Consider the following 23,614-nt stretch of genomic DNA (forward strand, 5'->3'; position numbering starts at 1 on the left):
TCTAGGTCCATGAGAAATCACAGATAGGAAAATTTTATTTATTCTAGTAGGACTGTCCCAAAAGAAGACCGTTACCTACTCGCAACAACCTAGTACAGTAACTGTGAGTGGAAAAGAAGTCAAATCTTTGGTCAACCTAACTTCTAACAGACTCCTCCTTGACTCCTCATCCCCATCATACAGAGAGCAGAAGGTCTGCATTTGCAGGTTGTTGATCTATTGGGATGTTACTTGTTCGTTATGCCACTTTAACGGTCCTGGGAACACCCGCGTGTTCTGGTAGTGTGCAGACGTTTGCAGGGAGAGGGCACGTGCTATGCTTAATGTGGGCACCACTCTGTGGACTTGAAAGCTGGCACGTATACCTTTCCTGGAGTGCTGTGAAGTACAGAATTTGTGAATGATCAATGTTTAGTGGTTTATGTTGTGTGCAGTTTAGATGTATATCCTGTTGTTTATAGATTGTGACATATGTGAGAAGGAAGTATTTAACTGAGGGACCTCTTTCCTTGTCAGGTGTCAGTGCAGTGATGGATTAAGCTTTTTATGGACAAGTGAATACAAGTGGCCCAGTGTTCTTTATTGCTCTTTCTAAAAGCAATACAAATAGCTGATGCATCTTTTGATTCTTGAGCAAAATAGACTATTTGGTGTGTTATTTCAGAATTCAGAAACAATTCAAAACAATGCTTACAACTGACTGACGATGCAGTTGTGGTTCCCCATCTTGTCTCTCCTCTTCCCCCCTTCTCTTGAATAACTTCTGAACTTGTTGGCCAATTCCAATTGAATTTATTAGAGAGTTAAACGCTGCCAAGATAACTAAGTTCCTGCAAATATCATGAATATTGGCAATTGGATAGAGAGAAATTATTACTTTCTTGAAGGGAAAGGCACAGAATTCAGTTTACCCATTCTGTTTTTCTGTTAGCTTGCTGGTCAGTAGGTTCCTACGTAGTTTTTGTTTTGTCACGCTATGTGTTCATTCTTATTGGGGAGGTGTCAGAAAGGACAGAGAAGGTTGAGGAGTTAAGACTGTTGTGGGACTAGTAAAGATTAGTATACAAAGGATGCAGATCTAGAGGAGACTGGATTCAGTTAATTTACTATTCATGGAACGAGTTGTTACTCTTTTAAAGTAATGTTGCAAACTGAAATGTCAATGCTGGCATTTCCTTTACAAACAATTACGTATTTATAATAAATGTATAACATAATGACTGTACTAGATGGTTTTCAGGTAAATAATAGTCTCCATCCCAAAGAGCTTCAACCCAAAAAACATGTAAACAAAAAACTACCAAGTCACTCAACATTACAATGCTGTGAAATTCCTGATGTCTTTTAATTTTCTTAAAAACTTTTTCATATGTAATGTACTCTGAGCTCCACAGTAGCAAAAATGAATTCCTGCAAAGCTAGGGCCCTTGGCATCACCTCAGGTATATAAAATCAAACCTCTGGCTATGAAAGATAGGTTTTACACTGTCAATAAGCAGCAAATTTAATTTACTCTGTTTTACTAGAGTATGTTGATCTTTCCCTCTGTTTGCTTCCTGTTGTATGTCTGTCTGCAGTCTAGTTTATTTTGTTTTTCCAGTCTCTCAAGTGTAAACATAGCTTTCTGCTGTTTTTCTCTGCTTATACGATCACTATTCAATTTGCTTTCGGCCAACTCCTCTTTCTTTCAGAATTCTTTATACTCTTCAGAACAGTTTTATGCTTTCTTTAACATCCAACACAGGGTTAGTCTCAGGATTTCTTTCCCCGTCCCCCCTCCCTGTCTTCTCTCCCCCTTCTAATGTGTTCAAGGTAGGGGAGGAATAAGCTACCAATTCCTTTGGAGTACTAGTAAATTATATGAGTGTTTTCCCTTAAGTGGCTGAACTTCTTCGATCCTGTTGTTATACTCTTCTGTCCTGATGTTTACAACATCTAAGTTTTCTTAGCTTGCAAACTGAGTAAGTGAATCCCTTCCCCCCGCAAGCCTCAAGAGCCTCTAGTTCTCTTCCTTTTCAAGTGAGTTTTTCATCTTTTTGTCTTTCTGCTTCTGTCCTTCGCTGGCTGCCCCCAGTGCTTTTCCTGTCCTAGGAAGAGAATCTGTGCTCTACTGGTCTCTCTCCCGTTACCTTTTTAGTGCTCTAAAGGGGTGTTCAGCTGTCTGTGCCATAAGATTCAATAGTACATCTGTGGAGCTGGAAGTTTTGAGAACTCTTCTTTTTCTGGATTTGATCGGAGTTTTAAAAATTAGAAGCAAAATAATAGAGGTCTTGACTACAGCAGAGCACAGTAAGAAAACGTAAGCAAAGGTTAAAGTGTGTATTAGTTTAAGTTGGAAATGCTTTTGAAAGAATCATGCTGCTAAGCTATTTATTTAAAATCTATTCTGATAATACTGTGTCACTATGTATGTGAATTTGAGCTTTTGAGATAAAGCTTTCTTTGCATGAAATTACTATCAGCTGTGTTACCTGGTATTTGGAAGAAGGTTTCTGAGTCATGTACCACGCTTGATTGCTCTGCCAAATTATGAGTAAAATTTCAGTATTTTTTCCCTAGTTTTCTAAATTACAACTGATGGGGAGACTGATTTACAAAAGTGACGCGTTTTTTTGCAGTGACATCTGTTGAGTGTATATATAGTAGGCTCCCAAGTTGGAAGCCAGGAGAGTATGTGGGAAGTGTGGATGGGGGATGGGGAGGGGAGCAAACAAGAAATTCGGACAAAAGGAAATTGTTGATGCAAGTTAATGCCTTTTCTTAGTGATATTGATAAATTTCTGCTGCTGTCAAGCAGTCTAAATTATTCTCCTTCTGATTCTGTTTTCTTTTGCTTTTCTCCTGTTGCCTGGAAAACATGAGTGGAATCTAGTAGGACAAGAGGCTGCTCTTTCATTGTTTTGTGGCTCTGTTGCTAGCTATTGTCCTCTTGGCTCAGGCGGTTCATGTCACTCTTTATGTGAAGTAAGAAGAATGTTTTTCCCTTTTTTCTTTTAAAATTGAATTTCTAGACTCTGGAGTTTGCTTTATTTGCAAAGTAAGCAGTGTTAAATTAAGAGTATCTACCACCAACTGCTTGTGATGTCAGCTTTAACACTCTGCTAATTTGGATGGGCTTGTTAAGTTTGCTGGCTAATGGCTGGGGTAAAGCAGTCTTGCAATCTAGTTTCATTTTTTTAAGGTACTTTTGTTTAACATGAAAGGTGAGGAAGCAAGACAGTGCATTTCACAAACATTTTTTGTCAGGAGTTAAAAATGGTTCACTGACAATGTATGTTTTCAGCAACTGAAAATAGGGTCAGTTTTGCCCTTAAATAGGAGTAGAGCTGTTACACCCAGTAAAGTAATGCAGCTTTGAGCAACACTTGCTTTGCTGTCACTCAGATATTGTCGGTTGTGGCTGACTTAACTCTCTTCTTTACTACATCACTGATTATTTTTAAATCAGGATAGCTTTTGAGGATATATTCTTTAAACAAAATTGGAAGGTAGCTATTTGCTAGTATGGAAACACACCCATGGATATATGGAATACTGCAAAAATGAGCTATTTAGTTCTGTAAGTAACAGTTTTTGTAGCTAATATTTATATGAGACTGCTTCTTCATTGCCCTTGTTTTTCCCATACTAATCATTTATACAGTGGTAAAGAAAGTATCTTGAAAATGGAAGATACTGTAACTGTTTTGAATATCTGCTTTGCCTTTTGTTTTTTAGGTACCTATTAACAAGCTAAAAGTGACTGAACCATGGCTCAGTTTCCAACACCTTTTGGGGGTAAGTTGTTGATAGCTTATTCTGAACTATTCCTTTATGCAAAAATTTTGCATAAATGCACTGCTTTCCCAATGTGTTTGGTATAGAAATATTTATGGATATGTATCTTTCTGAGGTGATATTTTGTCTGACTTGTGATGTTTCTGCAGACCCACTAGAAAACACGCATGAAATCTTGCAGAGACATCTCAGAAGAGTTGAGTGGAGTCCCTTTTTGCCCACTGATCCATTATAGTCCTACAGTTTGTTGGTAACTAGGACAGATCCAGGCCAGTCAGTCATTGGCAATAGGCTATAGCCTCATTCTGCAGGCATCCAGTTTTATCTGCCTGTCTTAAGCTTCCCAGATCAATCCTGCCTCCTTTTTCCATTTTTTCTTCCCAGAGAAAATTCTAAAATGCCATTTAAATATTATAAATTCTTTCTTCATGAGCATTAGTTGTGGCAGAGAAGTGGATGTACTTTTTCTTTTGGGGCTCCTGGACATTTTCATTGTTGAAAAGGACAATGGATACCTTTGGATGCTGTCACTTCACCTTTTCTTCATATCATCCCACAACCTGTGTTTAGATTCTGCAGAAATGCTGGCTTTTTTAACCCTTCATTTATAACAGTGGAAAGTAGAGCATCTTGAACTTCAGTCTTTTCGAAAGACACAGAAAGCACCCTGTTAGTGCAATGGAGACGTGTGTCTTGCTATCCGTGTAAGATAAATTGTTTGAGCAACCTGTGTGCCCATTTTTGCAGGCAGTCTGAAGAAAGATTACAAAGATAGATATCAATGCTGAAAATAAGTAACCAACGACCACAATGTGTAGCTTGTTCAGGTTTGTAGGAACCAGCAGCAAGTAAGGACTTGAATTTCCCCCTATCTTGGTCTTTTATTGACCCAGAGGGTTCCTCAATGTACAGTGGTAAAATTTCAATCTCTTTTTGCTACCAAAGAGAAACAGTAGTCATGGATTCAGTAGTTTCCGCAGGGGTAGGATGACTAAGGGTTGTTGAAAGGAGACTTTTTATAGGCATCTTTTTTCAGAAGATAAAACTCAGACTGGCAACATTTTAGTTCATTTGGGCACAGAGCCTTCAGATAATATCAGGTCAGCAAGAACAAACAGATATTTGAGGTTTTGGGACAGACAGCGCTTAATGAGTGGATATCATTACAAGTTTGGTTCCACTTAGATTGAATGTTGCATGTGTTAAGGCCTTTCCTCTGGATATGCAGATGTGGTTCTTGTTGTGTGGGTATATATGCACTATATAAATGGAATTCTAGTTTTGGGGATCTGGGATAGCTAGGAATTAAACTTGTATTTAGTGTTTCAGTGGAAGACTTTAAGAAAAAAATCATGTAATTCAGAATACATTGTTAGAGACACTCTGTTCTTGTTAAACACGATTGATTGGATGCAGCCCTTGCCAGTATGAAAAAGTCTGTGAAGCACAACAGAAGAAACGTCTCTCTTCACAAGTGGTAGTGAGAACAAGAGTGTAATTGGAAGCTACCATTCTTTGTCTCAGTTATCTTTAAGTCCACTCCCCTGGAATTGCATCGTCTGGTGCCAGACTTGCTCAGTTTGGGAGCAAAATTGGCCTTGATCACTGAACGGTGTCATATAGGATACCCCTCTAGGTGGTATAAAAAGTTGTGAATAGCTTTATTTCATCCAAATTTTCGCAACCTAAAAGAAATCATGATGTGAAGGAAATCTGCTGGTTCAGACTGGAACATTTTGTTCTATTTAGAATTAAGGCTGTGCTTTGCATGTACTCTAATTTAGACATATATATGTACATTCTTAATGAAAATTTTGTCTTCAAAGCATTCTCCTCTACTACCTTCAGAGAGTTCTTATTGCATTACAGATGGATAGCAGCTTTTGTTTTTCAGCTTTATATAATTACCATTTGATCTTACATATGTTGTCCAGGATCCTGTTAACTGTAGTACATGGCTTTAGGAAGGAAGGAATTCGCTATTTCTTCTCAAACAACTTTTCTGATCTGGGCACAGAGAGGAAGTTGAAATAAGCACATGGCTAACGTAGTTTCTGGAATATATCTGATTTGAAATATGGTGTCAGGCAAGTCTTTTAGAATATTCATCCTTGAACCAAGTCTACCCGGTGCTGTCATACCTCCTCTTAGAATAATGATGGTAAAAGTCTAGGATTGTCATCAAAGGAAACAAATGGTGTTGTAAAGACAGTTTCGGTCCTTATGGGGGAGCTTGGTCTTTCTTTCAAGAATGCAACATTGCTTTGTTACCTGCAGTCACTGAATAAGATGCAGAAGTGATGATTTACGCAGTCTCCATCTTGGGAAAGCCCTTACTCCAAATGTGTATTTTTTACGCATTTTTTTTTTCCATCCACATTCCTCTGCTTCTAAATTCAAAGAATTATGTTTATGTTCTTTTTTCTTTTTAAAGAATCTTCCGAAGTCAGCTTGGGATATGGATTCCAAGAGCAGCACACCAACCTCTGTGTAAATTGGGTGACTAGCTGATGTTCCATAACACTGCTCATTTTAAGGATTAAAATGGATATGCATGAAAGGATTTGTATAATTGTTGAGAAGAGTGTGGTCTGCTCGACCTTTAGTTCTATTTGTCCAGGAGAAGACATTGTCCAATTCAAATATGAGAGCGCCCTATTTCACTGTCCCAGATGAGATGACTGTATAAGACTTTGTAGAAACTTTGTATAAGAAAAGATAGTTATAGGGCTTGCTGCTGTATTCAAGAATAGTTTTCTTATGAGTCAGTTTTGTGGTTTGGTGACCAACTGCTTTGCGTTCAAATATATTGAAATGCCCCACAGCCTCTGAGTTGGGATCCAGGATTCAGATCATGAATGATGTCTCAGTGCTGAGTAAGATCTTGCTTCATGCCCTCCCGTAGGTCTTATTGTTCCCTAAATAATAAAAGATGGAAATGAGGCAATGCTAGAAATGTTATTCATGCTTTTTCTGACCGATGAGGCTGACAACCCAATGGCTTGCTTGGGTTAACATTGGCTCTTTTGATACTCATATCCCACAAAGGCGATCTACTGTTTCAGTACAATCAAAATTCTATTTGGAAAAGTAAATACTGATGATCATTTGTTCCAGTTTCAGGGACTCCAGAGAAGAAACAAGTTTTGTTTTAAAATGGTTAATAGAATACATTTTTAGTTGTCTTATGCCATGACAGTTTTTAATTTTGGCTTTTACTCCCTTCTTTCAGAGAGGATGGGAAGAGCTGGGAGTTTTCTGTGGTAAGGGAGTCACATATAACTCAGATTGAGAGAGCAAGTCAGAAAGACATTGCAAATGCCATGATATTTTTTTTTCCTTCCACACATATATTCAAGAAGTATTCCTTCTATATGTAAGCTTCCACATCCAGCCTTAGCATCTTAGGGCAGAGTAGTGATGTTTCCAACACAGGGAGATTTTCATCTGCTGTCAGTTGGCCTATTTCTGAATATTGGTCATAAAGTCTTAATCAACACCATTACTTTTGTCCTGTCAAGAGTTCATGAGAAGATGGAGGAGATAATTACTTATATCAACTACAGCATTTTAGGATGTTCATATTCCAAGGGATCTTTCAATCCCATGGGGAGCACAGCTGTGAAACCTCTTTACAGTGCTTCTGTGAGCTTATTCACTAAAATTCTGTTTCTTTGGACTTATCTAAAAATGTACTTTCTTTGATGAATGAGTTAGTATGAATCTACCTTTTCCCAGAGATACATAGATTATCTGAAACAGAGAAGATAACTTTTTTTTTTTTTTTTTTTTTTTACCAAGAATGTGGCTTTTCTTTCATTAGGTGGAACCTACCATTTAGAGAGATGCTCTCTTCTCCTTCTCTAATACCTTTTCTCTCCATACAAGGTATACTTTGCCTTATAAAAGTGGATTTTAAATAGAAGAAATTTAGGAGACAGGAAATTCTCATGTTCTCCGTAACAGCTGAGTCTGATTTTTGCCTCAGACTGCAAGCAATTTGAATACTTGCTATGAATATTTGTGGGCCTTATTACCTGAAATTTAATCTCTGAGAATCTAGTGGTGAATGCTAGAACTCCTCTTTATTTTTCCACTGGTCCACATTTTATCTATCTTCTAATATTTGTTCAACAGAACGGTGAGTCCATTAACATAGATGCCTTCAGATCATTATGTGCCTATACAGTAGGAGTTAACAGAAATTACAGCAGCATTGTGTACTTCTACAAATGTTGAAATCATGATGTTGTATTACTGGTCTAGAAATTATTGAGACTAGCCTGAAAAATAGTGTTAGACAATTCATTGGAGGGTCTCAAATAGAAGATGAAATGTTGTGTTTTCTCTGAGTACAAATAATCTGAAGGTGGAAGTGTAACGTTTGGAGGAGGAGAGAAAGAACTACTGGGAAAATGAAGGTAGAACTGGAGAAAGCATTGTGGAAGCACGGCATTGTAGAAGGGTAGTAAATCTCCCATGAAATGAATATTGACTTCCAATTTCTGAGTACGGTATGAAGAAACTAGTCTGTGTAACATACTCTGACTCAGATTTGTCATTCTCAGAATAATAATGAGCATGCATTCCTGAATTGGGCTGTCATTGCCTATGAAAAATGTTTACTATCCGTTTGCATGTTCATGCTTTTTCTAGACAAATAAGTAGATCTTTTCTTATGATAGTGTAAAAGCTATATAGTACACAACTGATGAGTTGAGGTACCTTTCCAGTTAAAGGAGCTTGACTGCATTTCAACTGTATGTGCTGTGGGAGGCAGTTGACCCCCTTAAATATCTAATGGGGTAAAGTTTCTGCATTTTGTCCTCTGTTATGTGGCCGTTGTCTTTTAATAGCCTTTTTGTAAATTTGATTGCACTTTGAGTAGTTTAACTATAACATAAGATTCTTAGGAGCCAGACAGGTGAATAAGTGCTCAGCAGTCATCTTAGTCTGGTGACACCTAGGTCTAGTATGATCATAATTAAATCACTTTTTAAGGATTCATGGAGTTTTCAGCTATAGACTTTGGGTTAATGACTTCTATGTGTATTTAGTACATTGTTTTTGTAGTCCTGTACAATATGACATATCATGCTCAAATAAAAATAGTGGAGTATTTATACAATATTTCTTAATTTTATTTCTCTGTTTTTTTGAACTAGGCAACCTGGATATCTGGGCTATTACTGTGGAGGAGAGAGCTAAACATGATCAACAGTTCCATAGTCTGAAACCAACATCTGGATTTATCACTGGTAATTAAATAGTTTACATTTCCAATTTCATTTAATTCAGTCAATTGTACAAATGTACAAAATCAAATGTGCAGAGTGGCCTGGGAGAAATTTGAGTGTAAGGATTTGAAAAGTTCTTTTTCATTTTATATTTCATCTTTCATATACCTTGCCATGTCAACTCGATCTTTGATGATATTTTACTGTAAGCTATATCCCTGGTTTATACCACTTGATTTTACTCTAAGTAGGATTAAAATTGTATATGATTGTGGCTCTATAAAGCAGTTCTATTGTGTAGAGTTTGGTGATGCTTATAAACTGCAGAATTAGAAGTCAGGACACAGAATCACCCTGATATCTGATAATGTTGTAGTGCTTTAATGTCCTCACTAAAGTATGTTGCACTCTATTAAATTAGTTTGACAGAGAAATCTGTTTAAATAAAGAAATACCGATTTAACTAAAATCTGTTTCAGAAACTGTTTCTTTGTTGACCTCTTTAAAAAATCTAAATGGCAAAAATTGATTTAAGTTGTGGAAGGCAAGGCAGCAAGTAGGGGAATTGCACTGTTTCCACTGAATTTTCATTAAACACCACTAATTTGCTTTGAATTTAAAGGCAGTATGAGGTCTACTTTTGGGGGGAGGATGGGGGGGGTGCATTTAATTCTCTTTAATGCTATCTAAATGCAGTCCTTTCCTTACTCAACTGAAGTGAAAGGTATAGTAGTGTTTTACCTTCCTTGCTGTCTTCTCCATCAAGGGGATTTCCAGAGTGTGGAATCAGAACCAGATTCTTAACAGTGTCATGACAGCCATACATGCCTTTAGGTGCACAATTAGATCATTTCTGCTCCTGTTACATGATGGACATGATGCAAAATCTGCTGTAGCTCTCTCTGTAAGCTAGTATTGTTTTTATTGACCTTCTTTAGTATTTACCACTATTTCTAGTCTTTTTACAGCTTTATTTTAAAGACCACAAGAATTCCAAGTGCCTAATCCTTTAGTAACTGCTTTGCTAGGCTTACTTTGAATTGACAGTTGGAAAAAGACTTTCAAATTTACTATTGCTTTCTTTAATAGTGGCTTGTTGGGTTCACATCAGGTTCACATAAAGATCACTTTATTTAGTTTGTGCCAGCTGATTGGCATTGTACTTGCAAAAAAGCTAGGATTGCATTTATATTGATACATACTTCCTCTAGAAAAAAAATACTTGTTATCACAAGGCATATGATTCCTGCAAAGGGAGCCATTGATAAAGGTTAGGGAGCGGGAACCATGAGTTTTCCATTGTCCAAAGTGTTCATGTCCAATTGGCTTCATTGGAAATTTAAACAGTATGTGCATGTTGGAAGTATATTGTAGATTCTCAAGTGGCAAAATGAGTTTAAACCTTATACTCTGTTATGTATGCTTAACATTAAGTATTTATGCTTTTACTCTTGCTTCTGTTTTAGACATCTTGACTCATGATTTCCTCTTTCTTCTTACTGCTATTTTTAGAATTTTTTGAAATGATGTCCTATTTATTTTACAGGTGATCAAGCTAGAAACTTTTTTTTTCAATCTGGGTTACCTCAGCCGGTGTTAGCACAGATATGGTGAGTATGTGGAAGGGGGAAAAATTGCAGTTGTGCAAGCGTGAAATTTACTGGAATAGACTTGTATAGTAATTATATTTCACAATCTGGGGCTTAAAATCATCATTTTATTCACATGCTTTCCAAAAATCTACAAGGCAAATATGCTTTATGGCATGATATAGCTGAACTTTTAAGTTATTAGTTCATTTATTAGACATAGCCATCCTTCCACAAAGTGGTGTTTTAAAGTTGATGATTTGTATCACTCATTTCAGACTACCAGAATGCTTTCAGCTTTGTTAAAAACAACACTAATACAATCATTAGGCACAGTAATTAGTACTAGAAATCTTTCTATTGGGACAGCCTGTGTAAGACTTGCTAAATTTGTTACAAAAATGTAAGACTAGCATAGAATATTTACATTGTAGTTAGCGATAGAGCTTGAAAAGGGATCAGTTTTTACTATTGTTGGTGAGCTTAGACAAATAAAAATCTGCATCGTTGTATCTTACATATCACAAACATTTCTGGAATCTGCCGGTTTCTTCATGCAGGACTGCAGTTGTTTCTGTTCCAAATTATATGACCCTTCAGGATTCAGAAGTGCTAACTTGTATAGATTATTCAGAATATGCATTAATTGCATAGCTACTAAAACTTTTTTTGATGCTAGACAGAGTGAAATAGATTTATTATTTTTCTTTCTAGATTGGAAAAAGCAGCAGAGAGTGTATGTGGATGACTTTTGACATATCTGTTAACTTTTCCTCTAATGTTAATTGTTGGAGAGAAAGAGTAGTTTACTGCAGACATGACAACTTTTTGTTTTAGTACGGGCTTCTAAAGGCAGAATCTTTCTCTGGCTGGAGAAAGAAGAGAGTTAGTTTGCTGCTAGAAAACAATTGCTTTGGAAGTATACATGCCTTAAAGAGGGGCCGGATTACGTGGCTTTTGTTTAAATAGTTTATTTTCTTTCAGTTCTTTCTCTTTGGCTTACAAATATGAAATCTGGTCTGGTTATCTTATTTGCTGGAAGATTCATTGAAAGTTCGAACATCCCTTTGGAACTTCTCTTGCCTCTTAATTAAAGAGCGAAAGAAGTTTTGTCTTAAACAAGACATCCTTTCTGTACGAATGTTCCCTAGGCATTAGCTTTAAATAGGTGTTAACAAAACTAAACAGTTGTAAATAGTCTGACTAAAAATCTCTTCCTCTCTGAATTGTTCAGTTTTTCAGTCTCTTGAGAAGGAGAGAATCATTCCACTAGTTCTGTAGTTGTCATAGAGACAAGACCTGAACTTGCACATTTTTTTAAATAAAGCTGAACTAAAACTTATTCATGCTGCCTTTATAAATCATAAAAAAGCATGTAGACATCTCTCTCACTCTAAGTGTCTGTCTCTCTTCCTTTTTGGATCATCTCTGAATTAAGAGAAGTAAATTAGATCAGCTTGTATATTTTCCCAGTTGGAATTAGAATAACCAAGTAAGAAAATTATCACATGGTGGTAGGAATAAGAGACCACTAAAACAAAACAAAACAAAAAACAAATAACCAAAAAGACTTCTTTTCCCACAACTCAAATGACTTAACTCTTGATGAATCAGTGAATGTTTGTATGCAACCTACCACATATTACTGCTGTCCCACAGAAATAATAAAAGTTAGACTGTTTAGTCGCAAGAAGTGCCTTGCATCCTTCAGAGGTCATCACAGTATGTTCCAGACTGCATTGAAAAATGTGAATCATGGTTTGCCCTAGTTCCCAGGGGTAAGATCTCTAAGTGGCACCCTTGCTTTGTGGATTTAACAGTTAATAGCCTTATTCTAAATGTCATCTGACTGTCTAAATCTTTAGTAACATTGATATGGATCCATGAGTACTTTAGCCCGGGGGGAGTTCTGGAGTAATAAGCCTAGAGTTTTTGTGGGAGAAAAGAGCTACATAAAACTATTTCCTGAATAGATGGAACTTTTTGATTATTAGAGGAAGAGAAAGGGAGATGTAGCAGTCTTTAAGGAAGCAAAGTTGCTATTTTCAGTTAGAGCAACTTATGGAAGTCTTCAGGTTAAGTTTCTGATTCTGGAAATACGGAAGTGTGCACATGTGTGTTGGAATTGTTTTCCCGTTCTTAATGAGTCTACTAATTTGAATACAGTTGCTTATGTGAATCTGTTTGCAAGACAGGAACCTAATGTTTGTTTCAGGAAGGATAACCTATAGTTGTATGTAGACAAGCCTATCCTAACACAAAGTTTCAGCTGCTTTGAAAGTATTCTGCAGTTGGAGTAACTTTTTTCTAAGATCATACTCCAGAGAGTGTATTTTACTTTAATTTCTGCTATTAACCAAAGGTTACTTAGAATTTATGTTCCCTAAAAACAATAGCTTCATGGTTTTTTACCATTCAGATTTCCTGTGTCTCTTCTAGTCAGCATTCATTTAAGGAAGAAAGGGTTTCTGGGACCTTAGTGGAGCAAATCGGTGGAATTATTATGGTCTAGCATGACAACTTCTTTACTGTTCTACCCTTTACAAGCTTTGTAGTCTGCCAAGCTGGTAATCTATTAAGAAACCTCTAAGTAGGCTTTGAATTGAGACTGCAATGGCTCAGAAGATAACTGGTTTTAAGTAAGCAATAATCTGGCTTTCTTCTAAAGCCTTCATGAATGGTGGCCTCAGAAAGCATCTTCCATCTAGGCCCTGTCTCTCTGGCTTCAAATGGGAACTAAAATCAATGCCAGCTGTTTTCTGCATTTGAAGTTGCCTGTTTTTTCAGTAAAAATTAAAACTGTTAGTTGATTTACCCTTTTGTGACACATGCTTCCCTCACAACTTTCTTATATTTGTGTAAAGTGTGGGAAGAAAAAGGTGGCAATGCTGTAAGTTTTAACTCTTTTACTATACATGAACTGATTAAGTGACAGACACTAAAGATCTAATTTTTCCTATTGTGTCTGACTTCTATAATGCAATACGGGACTGTATAATCTAATATGGGGATGTAAAGCTAAGTAATTCCAGACTATTGAACTGTGGTGTGGTGTCCATGTTTTAACAACTCTGTTATTTTCACAGAGATGTTTTGTAGCCTAATAATAAGCATATTTGAAGAAAAAAAAAAAAACCCTTGCATGCTCAGTTTCTGCCTTTTACAGATGAAGAAATTATCAAATTGTGTTCTGCAGAAGAGAGGAGAGAAGGAAGAGGGAAGAGATCTCTGGGGGAAGAATTTTGTCAGAACCTGACATCTAGCATTATGATGCAGCCCCGTGCAATTATTCTCATTAGGAAATGCCTGTTACAAACACAGGCATGCTCTATGAAATATAATCAGTGTTTAATCAATGTTTAATCCATTTACTGCCCTGCACTGGCTTCCGGCCAGGCCTTAACTGAAATAAATTAAAGGACATTACAGTCTTTCAAATTACATTAGAAACAGAACAGTGAAATTAGGTATTGTTTACTGTCAGCCACTTGCCACATTTAAGGTGATGTTTATTCAAAAGTAGCACTGTAATCTAATAGTGTGAGACTAGGTTCTTTAAAAATAATTAGAAATGGAAGTTGTCTTATTTATGCACTAAAGATTTTGACAGACAAAGGCTGATTTTTGTTAGCGTGCTGTAAAAACATGTATAAATTCTTCAGTGTGTATGTAATTTTTCTCACTGAAATTTGTGCTGTCAATTTAAATAACAAAACCATTGATGTAGAGTAAGTGAATTGAACAGAAGGTCAGACATTAAACTAAATTAAAAGCTACTGGTGATTAAGTTGATAGGAGTTCAATGAAAGCAATGAGACTGGTGCACATCAGTTTCTTATTACTAGGCAATTAATATTTTCTCATGTGGAATTCAAACACTTGCTGTGTCCTAGCAGTACACTCTCTTTAAGTAGTGTCTGGAGAACCAAGGTCACCTACAGTGTGATATTTACTCTTACTGCATTTTCATGAGCAAGCATTTAACAGATTGAGGGATTCTGCCTCTGCTTTAGCAACAGGAAGCATTCAGTTTTATAAATCAAAGTAGTTGCAGGTGTAGAAGCTACTTGAGTTGAACAAATAACACTATTATAAATGCATGTTGCCTAATTACTTTGCTTAAATGCAGAGATGCAAGGAACATTGCAACTATTTATTTGTTTGAGTTGACAGTGCCAGTTGGCCGTGGTGTGACCACTGACTGGAACGTGGTCAAAAATCTGCTGGAATATGTTTCTCCAGATCACATTCTCTGACTTCGTATATACATCCTCAGGTGGCTAGTTATACAGGCCTGGCTTTTACTCTCCATTTCCCCAGGGATCTGAGAAAAGCTTGCTAAGCAAGCATTGGACTAAACCTTCATAAAAGCATCACATTTTCACTGTTGGATATTTTTGAATTGTCTTTAGTTGCCTTTAAAAAGTGTGATGTCTGTTTTTAGTATCAAATAAATGAAGCTAACTATCTGCTCCTGGTTTCCACTGTTCTTAATACTGTGTAATTTTTCTAATGAGGCTATCTTACCTCAGTGATTGTTTACTGTATGTTGGTTTTCTTTCTGGTGCAAAACCCCCATAAGGGGGTTAGGACAATTAGCCATTGAGTTTCTGAAATTCTAACACTTCAGATGCCTTTTGCCTCGTCCTATCTGTGAATGTTTCAGACTTGTAAGACTTGCAGCATAAATTTATTCTAAGTAAGACTGTTAGACATCTAACATGACTGTTTATAGGTTGTGACTAATGTACATTGTTTGATATACTTCTGTTTTAAAAAGTGTGAGGAACAGAATTAAAATTTACTGAGTAATACTATTCTGTAAGCCTGAGTGATGATTTGGGACAGCAAAAAATATTGAGTGTGCTGTAGGAGCTTTTCTTTGCTACTGTCATAAGAAATACCCACTCTGACTTTTTTTCTTTGTAATAGTTAAACTATGAATCTCTTCAAAACGGATTTGGGCTTCTTGCAGAAATTTTAAGTTGATGTAAACAGTTCTGACGTAGAAATGTGTTAGAGATATGTAAACGTATTTTTGAGGTTTATATCCATTTCATTGCACAGGAGGAAAAGATATACTCTGTATGGAGGCTTGTACCTAGTGTCTTGTTACATTTGGACCCCACTGGGCAGAAAGATGTGCGGTGATCTAGTAAACTTTCAGTATTTTTATGTCCAGAGAAAGCTGTGGCATGTCAGAATTAACAAAACCTGGATAATCTCAATAACAAAATGTGAGAAGCCTTTAAAACAAACAAACAAACAAAAACCATTTTCCAGAAGTAACTATACCTCTCACTTAAAAAGATCCATTTTTATTAATAATTATTGAAATCTATCCGTGCTGTTGCTTGACACTCATAGAGGAGAGACTCTTCTGCCTTCGTTAGAGTTCTGTCATCTGTGGAAGTCGCTTCAGAACATCTTGCATTTTAACTTAGCATGCCCACACATCAGGAGGTACCAGCGTTATGCCTGCTTTCCATGGAGCAGTGGTCGGAAGCTGACAGTTGACAGCAGTGGCATTCTGCCTGGGAGGGGAGGTACCCATTCCAGAGGTGTACTTCCCTTGGTCCTGGTTGGCCATGCTGATCTTCCCTTCTCCCTTTGCTGGTTGGACTACCAGGTAGGCAGTCTGACCGCTACAGTGGGATCTTTTTAACTATTTGTCAAATGAACCACATCCTAAGTGATCACGACTGAAACTTGAATCCAAATCACATTATGCTGACTGGGTTTGCAGAATCAGTTTGACTGCGAATTTAGGCCTCCAAAGACTAGACGGTAATGGGATTAGAACAAAGTTTAAAGTTATTGAAGGCTAGACAGTTTTCATCTGTAAATTAAACTGCCCTGTGATATGAAGCTTCAGAAAACAACACCTACAAGTTCTCACAGCCAAAATCTGCTCTTTAAAGGCATATATGTAGCAATCCAATACCTTTCAGGGAGTGATGCGATACATACCTTTTTTTCCTAACTGTAAGTCTTAGAATATACAACCTTCTGACCAGGCTATGCTGCTGAAAATGTGGTCTTATAAATGTTAGGAAGGGCTGAAGTGTCTCCATTTTGGGGAAATGCTGCTGGTAATCTAAACCAGGGGAAACTCTTAAGATGTGTGGTTGGCTTATGGCAGCCCCTGTTGGGATCTACCTCTTTGTTGATTTTCTTCGGGTTTGTTGATTTTCTTTGGGTTTTTCTGACTGAGGCAGGAGGGTTGTCGTTTTTTTTGAATGCTTTGCCACTTTGTTGCCTGACTGTATACTTGTTTAAAAGTATCCATTATAAATAACTGTCAGCTGATTGCAGTACTTTTTGACAGCTTCTGACATTTTTGCATGGAAGCTTTCCTTGGCAGGGACTTAGTCAGAAACAAACTACTAGTTTAACTAGACTGCCTGGCTCCTTTGTGTTGTCACCTCTGTGACATGTAAGCATATACATGAACTTAACGTGCATTATTAAAATAATACTGAAACATGCACTTAATTCTTCAAGCACGTGCGAAGGATATAATATATAATGCAAAAAAAAAGAGAAAGCTTACAACTGATTACATTATTAATATGCATTTATTCTATTTTTTTGGTTCCCAATTGCAGGAACATTCCTCTTCCTGCTCCTCCTCCCCCACCAATACCATTCCCTGCTGAGCATGGTTTTCTTAAACAGTCTTCTTTTTGTTTCTTCATTTGATGTACTGTTAAGTCACACTAGTCTACATGAAAGCCTATTCAAAATCTAGCCTCAATGTGTTATCCTTGAGTACTACTGTCTAACTGAAAACACATTTGTACACTTGCAGATATAATGGTGTTTAGTACAGCGCACAAATTTAAAGAGCATTTTATTATAAGAGTAGCTAAAGTACAAATTTGCAGACTAACTCATTTGAATCCCTGTGGTGCTGTTTGTAATACCATGTAGTTTTATTTGTGTGATTTTTGCAAAGTTTTTGCACTACGTTAATCCTTTCTTTGAGGCTGCTGTACTGTAATTCCTCTAAGAGGTGAAAAGTGACTTTATTTGTTAATCATCCCAGGAAAGAAAGAAAGAAATTCTCAGGTTAAACAGTGTCTTGTTTGAGGACCGTTTTTAGCTTGGCGTAATTGTTTTGAGTGGAAATTAATTAATCTTAAATATACGTGCCTGTGTATGTACAGTTCTAGGTCAGTTCCTAAACTTCTTAGTTAAGAATGTAACTGTGAAAACTGCTTATTTGCTTATTTTGTAGGGCTCTAGCCGACATGAACAATGATGGGAGGATGGATCAGTTGGAGTTTTCAATAGCTATGAAACTTATCAAACTAAAACTACAAGGTTATCAACTCCCATCTGCACTGCCTCCTGTCATGAAGCAACCACCTATTGCTCTGCCTAGTGCACCAGGGTTTGGTAAGCTTTTTGTTTTCCTCCTTGTTAGCTTGTATTGTAGCAACCTAAGTTTAAATTGATTTTCATTTTGCAGTTTCTAAAAGAATTTGTCAAAAACAGATGCACCCACATGCATGCACATGCTCCAAAAGAAAATTCTGAATAAACTTTGCTTTCAGCATCCAACCATACTGAATAACTTAAGCTGACGTCCTGTTTGCCTCAGGTCTTATACTGTTCCCCATATGTTCCAACCTACAAAATGTCTGTGGGGAAAAAAGATGGTCCAGGCAGAAGGGCTGGTGCTTTCCAAAGTGATGAAGCTTTATTTAAACTATCCTATTGCTGTTTATCTCTACTTTCTACTAAGGGATCTCCAGTTTTGGTAATAGCAACTATGGTTTTTCTGACTTTTTTTTACAAAGCAAGATAGTAATGTACCCCTCTGCTTTTATTTTATGAGCAGAGTTATGCTAATATTAGCTAGAACAAATACCACTTCAGTTCTCATAGCTGGCCTACTGTGAAGGTCACCATATTTGCAAGGAAAGGAGTAGGTAAAATTGGATAGTAAGAGGATGCTGAAATAACTAAATGAAGCCTTATGTTTGGCATCTTGAAGTTCTGCCATACTCTATAGAAAGAGATTGTTTACCTTTCTGTTTTACTAGTTGCAGTAACTCTGGTTGGTTAGTGCCTGAGAATCACCACTGTTGTTAAGAAAAGGGAGTAGTACATTTGATAAACTGCATGCAACACTATTGTTTGATCAGTTGTCTCTTAAATTTTACAAACAGAGGTTTTGTTTCTGACTGTAAGAAATTGGTGAAATTGAACAGAACAAATACTGGATTTAAGTGAGAAGTCATAATCAAGTCAGTTGCCCCCCTCCTCCCCCCAGGAAATCCAGCAAAATCCAGGATTTTCTTTTCTATCATCCACTGTAAACTTGATCTCGGCTGCTTTCACAGAGCCTCATTCTTCCCATTGGCATGACTGGACCTCCTTAACTTCCTGTTATGCATGCAACTGTGCTTACACCTAAAATACTTCATTACTGTGCTTTACCCTATTAGCTTTGCACTGTTTCATCCTGACAATAGGCTGCAAGCAGTTTTCCTGAAGCTTGTTCTTTTCAGCTGTGGCTAAATGTGGACTTTGGGCTCATTACTCACTGGAAGTTGACAGTGCTACTCTTCATTCAGTTCAAGGCAAACAGTTCTTTTCTTCAGCAAATGCTAATGGATTTTTTTGGTCAGTGTTGCATCCAGTGTGATCTTATATACATACATTATAAAATGGTATGTTGTTCCCTCTACATTGTGTTATGTTCCCCTACAATGCTAATGGTGCAGCAGACTGTAAGAGTTCATTAAAGCAATGTGTGGAAGTTTCCGTTTCAGTTTGCTGTTTAATTCCACGTTTACTGATGGATTCCAGGCTGCAGTTAAACAAACTGTGCTAACCTGCTAGGAGTCTCTCAGGTAGAAAAAATGTCTCCTTTTCTTGCTCGTAGGTATTGGGGGCATTGCCAGCATGCCATCTCTTTCAGCTGTTGCCCCAGTACCAATGGCATCCATTCCAGTAGTAGGAATGTCTCCACCATTAGTATCTTCTGTTCCTGCGGCAGCAGTGCCCCCCTTGGCTAACGGAGCTCCTGCTGTTATACAACCTCTGCCTGCTTTCGCTCATCCTGGTATGCTACATACTGAGACTGTTTACTCTCTTGCTATTAACAAATTGTTTTGCTATTTTCTTGGGATCCAGAGAACAGTAGACATGGAATTAGGCATTTTAACTTACTCTAGAGAATGGCTTTCTGTAAGGACTGTATTTTGGATTAGCCTAATGTAGTTTACTAGCAAACTTGTATAAAAGTTAAAAGAAACATGGACATATCGCACTGTAACTGTCAGTCATCTTGAGCAAAATATTAGCCTTGTTATAACAGTGTAATAAATCTAGCTTGTCCATAAACTGAAGCCTAGAAATCTCACACCTATTCGTAACTCTTGAAGTACTGCTATTTGTTGAGATACCTTTAAAATATTAGAATACATATGAGTTTTAACGTTAATCACGATACAATTTAACATCAACCATATTTACATAAAACTGCAACTGTAGAAAAGCATGAGAGAAATGCCCAATGTTTTGACCTATTTTGTTAGACACTGTTATTTTATCTTAAAATTTTTAAAAGGGAAGCAATCAGAATAACCATAATGCTTGTTTGTGATGCTGGGAACTAACAGAATGTTATTGAAAGTTTACAGTTGAAAATGCTAATACTGAAAAAATGTGTATTGCCTTATTTACAGCCACATTGCCAAAGAGCTCTTCCTTTAGTAGATCTGGTCCAGGATCACAGTTAAACACAAAACTGCAAAAGGCACAATCATTTGATGTGGCTAGGTAAGTTGGTATGGAATGAACGTATGTGTGCATCTAATTCCCCAGAGTTAACAAAACTGCCTTTGTTTAATAAAGTTGTTCTTTGAGATGTTATTTACTTGCACAAATCAATTCCTGATGAGATACTACTTCAAGATTTCATAGGATGCTGTGGTTTAACATGGAATGCTTCATGAGTAACGAATCATATAGTAATTAACTATTGCAGTGTGTTGATACTATTTGCAAACACTCTAAAATTCAATTTTTAGAAAAGCATGTGCTTCTGTAAACATAATCTGGTTCATTCTACATTGTATGGGCACTCCTTCTTGCAGTGTGGAGACATAAGAAGTAGTATTCTTAAAAATTAGCAACTCCAGCTTTTTTTTGAAAGTAATATAATATGGAGTATTTAATAGTTCTCATATTTCAAATGCAGTCCACACAACTGTTTCTTTTATGTTATTGAAGTTCTGCATTAAAAATTACCTAAAAGGCTTTTAGATTTACAAGGCCTAGGAAAATGTACAGTCAGGCAAAATGTATTTTACTATGGTCTGAAGAAATTTATCTAAGAAAATAAAACTTTCTTGTAGGAGGTAAGGTAGTAATTTTTCCAAAGTGTTCATTAATGAAAACTTTCTTACAGGTCTATGTTAACGATTTTTTACCAACAAAGAAAAGGATTGAGAAGTTATTTAGTCACCTATTTTAATTTATATTCTGCATATTTTTCATGTGTCTTGGTATTAGATAGTGGCAATACTGATTATTGGCAGTGGGGATTAAAAATCTTTCAAAACAAGCAGTTTTGCTTCTGTCTGAAACCTAGCACTGTTAAGAACATAGCAGTGATGCTCTGATGTAATTTCCACAGGTAGAAAAAGTTATCCAGTCTGTCCACAATAACACTCAGTATCTATAACGAGTGATGTTCAAGAAGCTTCAGCTGAAACAGCTTGCAGATATTCCATAAGAGGGTTGTCGTGGTTTTGTGGTTAACTATATCTGAATCTTGCTGGTCGCTTATATTGCCCACAGTGGCCTGAACCCCAGATGAGATGACTTCTTTTCTGAGGTGAAATTGCATGGTTCTCTGACTAGGTTTGAGCCTGGGTTGAAGTTTCCTTAGCTCAATCATAATTTCTTCAGTAATTCTGAATTGTCTACCAGCACTGAAGGAGGTATTCCTTGACAGACTGCTGATAATGCAATGATCTGGCATGCACCTTAAGTGTTATTTTGGAGAAAACAGATAGTAAGGCAATTGATTTGCAGAGTTTATGGAACAGGAGGAAGAAGAACTGAGTCTATTATACTGGAATTAGAACAAAGTTGAAGTCATGCTTTTTTCCAAGCTCAGATATTCTTTGAATTTGAAAAAGGATGCACTTCAAAATTCCAGTTGTGGTGCTTTTATCACTCTGCCTCCCGAGTCATCAGTAACAAACTCCTCGCATACATGGTGTTTGGCAGACATGACTCAACCGTGTTGTCTTCCAGGATTTTTTCCTCCACAGCTACCATTCGAGTATCCATGAAGAAGAGTTTCATTACTTACATACAATAACCTTATCTCACAGATCAAGTCACATATATACATAACATAAAAAGTAATGTGTGTGAAAATTCTACATCTAGCAAAACTGGTGAGAAAGGAATTCATACACATAAAATTTAAATAGAAGTTTCTCATTTTCATTATTGAAGATGAATATTTTTACTTTATTCTCATGAAAAAAATCTTAAAACACAATATTTCGAAAGGAGTAGAAATAGAGGTGTTAGCTGTCTTAGCTGTTGTAATGTGAAAATGAGATATAAGGTTATTCATGTAATTCTTTCAGCTCAACATTGAAAGGTCTTACCATGCTATCTTCTTAGTGAACCAGGGAAAAGGGATTTGGCTGTTTTGGTCCAGTTTTTGCTGTGATTTGGCACTCTATGACCAATGCCTATATAGTCTGTCTTTTTTTTGTGTGCCACCTTCACAAAGAAGGACAAAGTCTGAATGTGCCTAAAGAAGGAAAACCTTACTCACTGGATTTTGGTATGAAGACTTGACAGCCTTCAAGCATGGGAAAGCATATCTACAAATGGCAGCACTCAGCTTATTATGTGGATGAATTAGAACTGGGAATGTTGTATTTGTCAGTTGAGTGCCCTTCAGAGAAAGTTTGATTGCTTTTAAGTGTTTGTATTTTTTTCACACACGTTTTCAGCATGCTTTATATTTTTGTTTTCCTAATCAGCTTATGAATGATTTGGCTAAGACAACCACTTAAAGATAGGGTAAGATGAGATATTACTTCTGCTGACTACAGTGGGGCATTTCCTACCATATGTTTAGGTAAAAGCTTTTACTTCTCCTGACCTATTTGGGTTATTTCATTCTCTGCTAGTAAAGAAAAAAGCAAAACTCTTAGGCCTGTCATTCATCTTTACTGAAAACCATCTTTCAAGACACTGAACCATGATAAATGTTTTCAAACAATGTGTAAAGTGCTAAGGTTTCAGGAGAACAAGGGAATAACTGTTAAAAAGCAAAGGACAATTTCAGGGCTAAAATTCTGTGCAGCACTTCATCATGTTTTACCTGTGGCTTCATGTGATAAAATGTAAAATTATATATTTTCTGTCCTCCCTACCCCATTTCTAATTCTAGCATGCCTCCTGTGGCAGAATGGGCTGTACCTCAGTCATCAAGACTGAAATACAGACAGCTGTTCAATAGCCATGATAAAACAATGAGTGGACATTTAACAGGTATTGAAATTTTTTTTATGTGTGTGCATGTGTCCTTTTTAACTCTAAAAGGCTGATTGAAACAGCATTTAGAAAATAGCTTGCTTCTGTAAGAGACTCTCACTTCTGTCTTTTTTGTTAGTCCATTTTTGTGTTAAAATTTTCCAACTGCTTCGTGATCTTGTTTAAGAGCAAATAAATAGTCATTTATGAATGGCTATCAATTTTTTTTAAATAGGAGGAGATTGGGAGAGGGACCCTGCAGCCATCTAAAGGCTGTAGGGCTGGATTACCAAACATAATAGATATCTGAAATTTCTTGTAACCTTTTAAGTTTTCATTCCTCCCTCACTCCTTCAGTTTTCTTTTTCACCTTATTCACACAATTATTTTCTTTGACCTTTATTAACAAAGAACAAAACTGAAAGCTTTCACGTAGTAGACTACAGGACAGATCTTGCTTTATAAAGAGAGTGAGAGTATTTACAT

At 36.7% G+C, this 23,614-nt stretch overlaps 1 protein-coding gene across 5 annotated transcripts in view; it reads left to right on the plus strand.

Annotated features, from left to right (window-relative positions):
• ITSN1 (intersectin 1) overlaps nucleotides 1-23,614 on the plus strand; it is a 143,841-nt gene that overhangs the window by 27,885 nt on the left and 92,342 nt on the right. For 4 of the 5 annotated variants that reach the window (XM_064524479.1, XM_064524468.1, XM_026108543.2 and 1 more), the window contains 7 exons: nucleotides 3,718-3,777; nucleotides 8,943-9,035; nucleotides 10,561-10,624; nucleotides 17,844-18,004; nucleotides 19,500-19,679; nucleotides 20,305-20,398; nucleotides 23,046-23,146. In XM_064524479.1, the coding sequence (XP_064380549.1) occupies nucleotides 3,750-3,777; nucleotides 8,943-9,035; nucleotides 10,561-10,624; nucleotides 17,844-18,004; nucleotides 19,500-19,679; nucleotides 20,305-20,398; nucleotides 23,046-23,146 (721 nt within the window). In that variant the 5' untranslated portion in view covers nucleotides 3,718-3,749. The remainder of the gene's footprint in view (nucleotides 1-3,717; nucleotides 3,778-8,942; nucleotides 9,036-10,560; nucleotides 10,625-17,843; nucleotides 18,005-19,499; nucleotides 19,680-20,304; nucleotides 20,399-23,045; nucleotides 23,147-23,614) is intronic. The other variant, XM_064524487.1, reaches the window with a different exon arrangement.

The sequence above is a fragment of the Dromaius novaehollandiae genome, chromosome 1 (assembly GCF_036370855.1).
Source record: "Dromaius novaehollandiae isolate bDroNov1 chromosome 1, bDroNov1.hap1, whole genome shotgun sequence".
NCBI lineage: Eukaryota > Metazoa > Chordata > Aves > Casuariiformes > Dromaiidae > Dromaius > Dromaius novaehollandiae.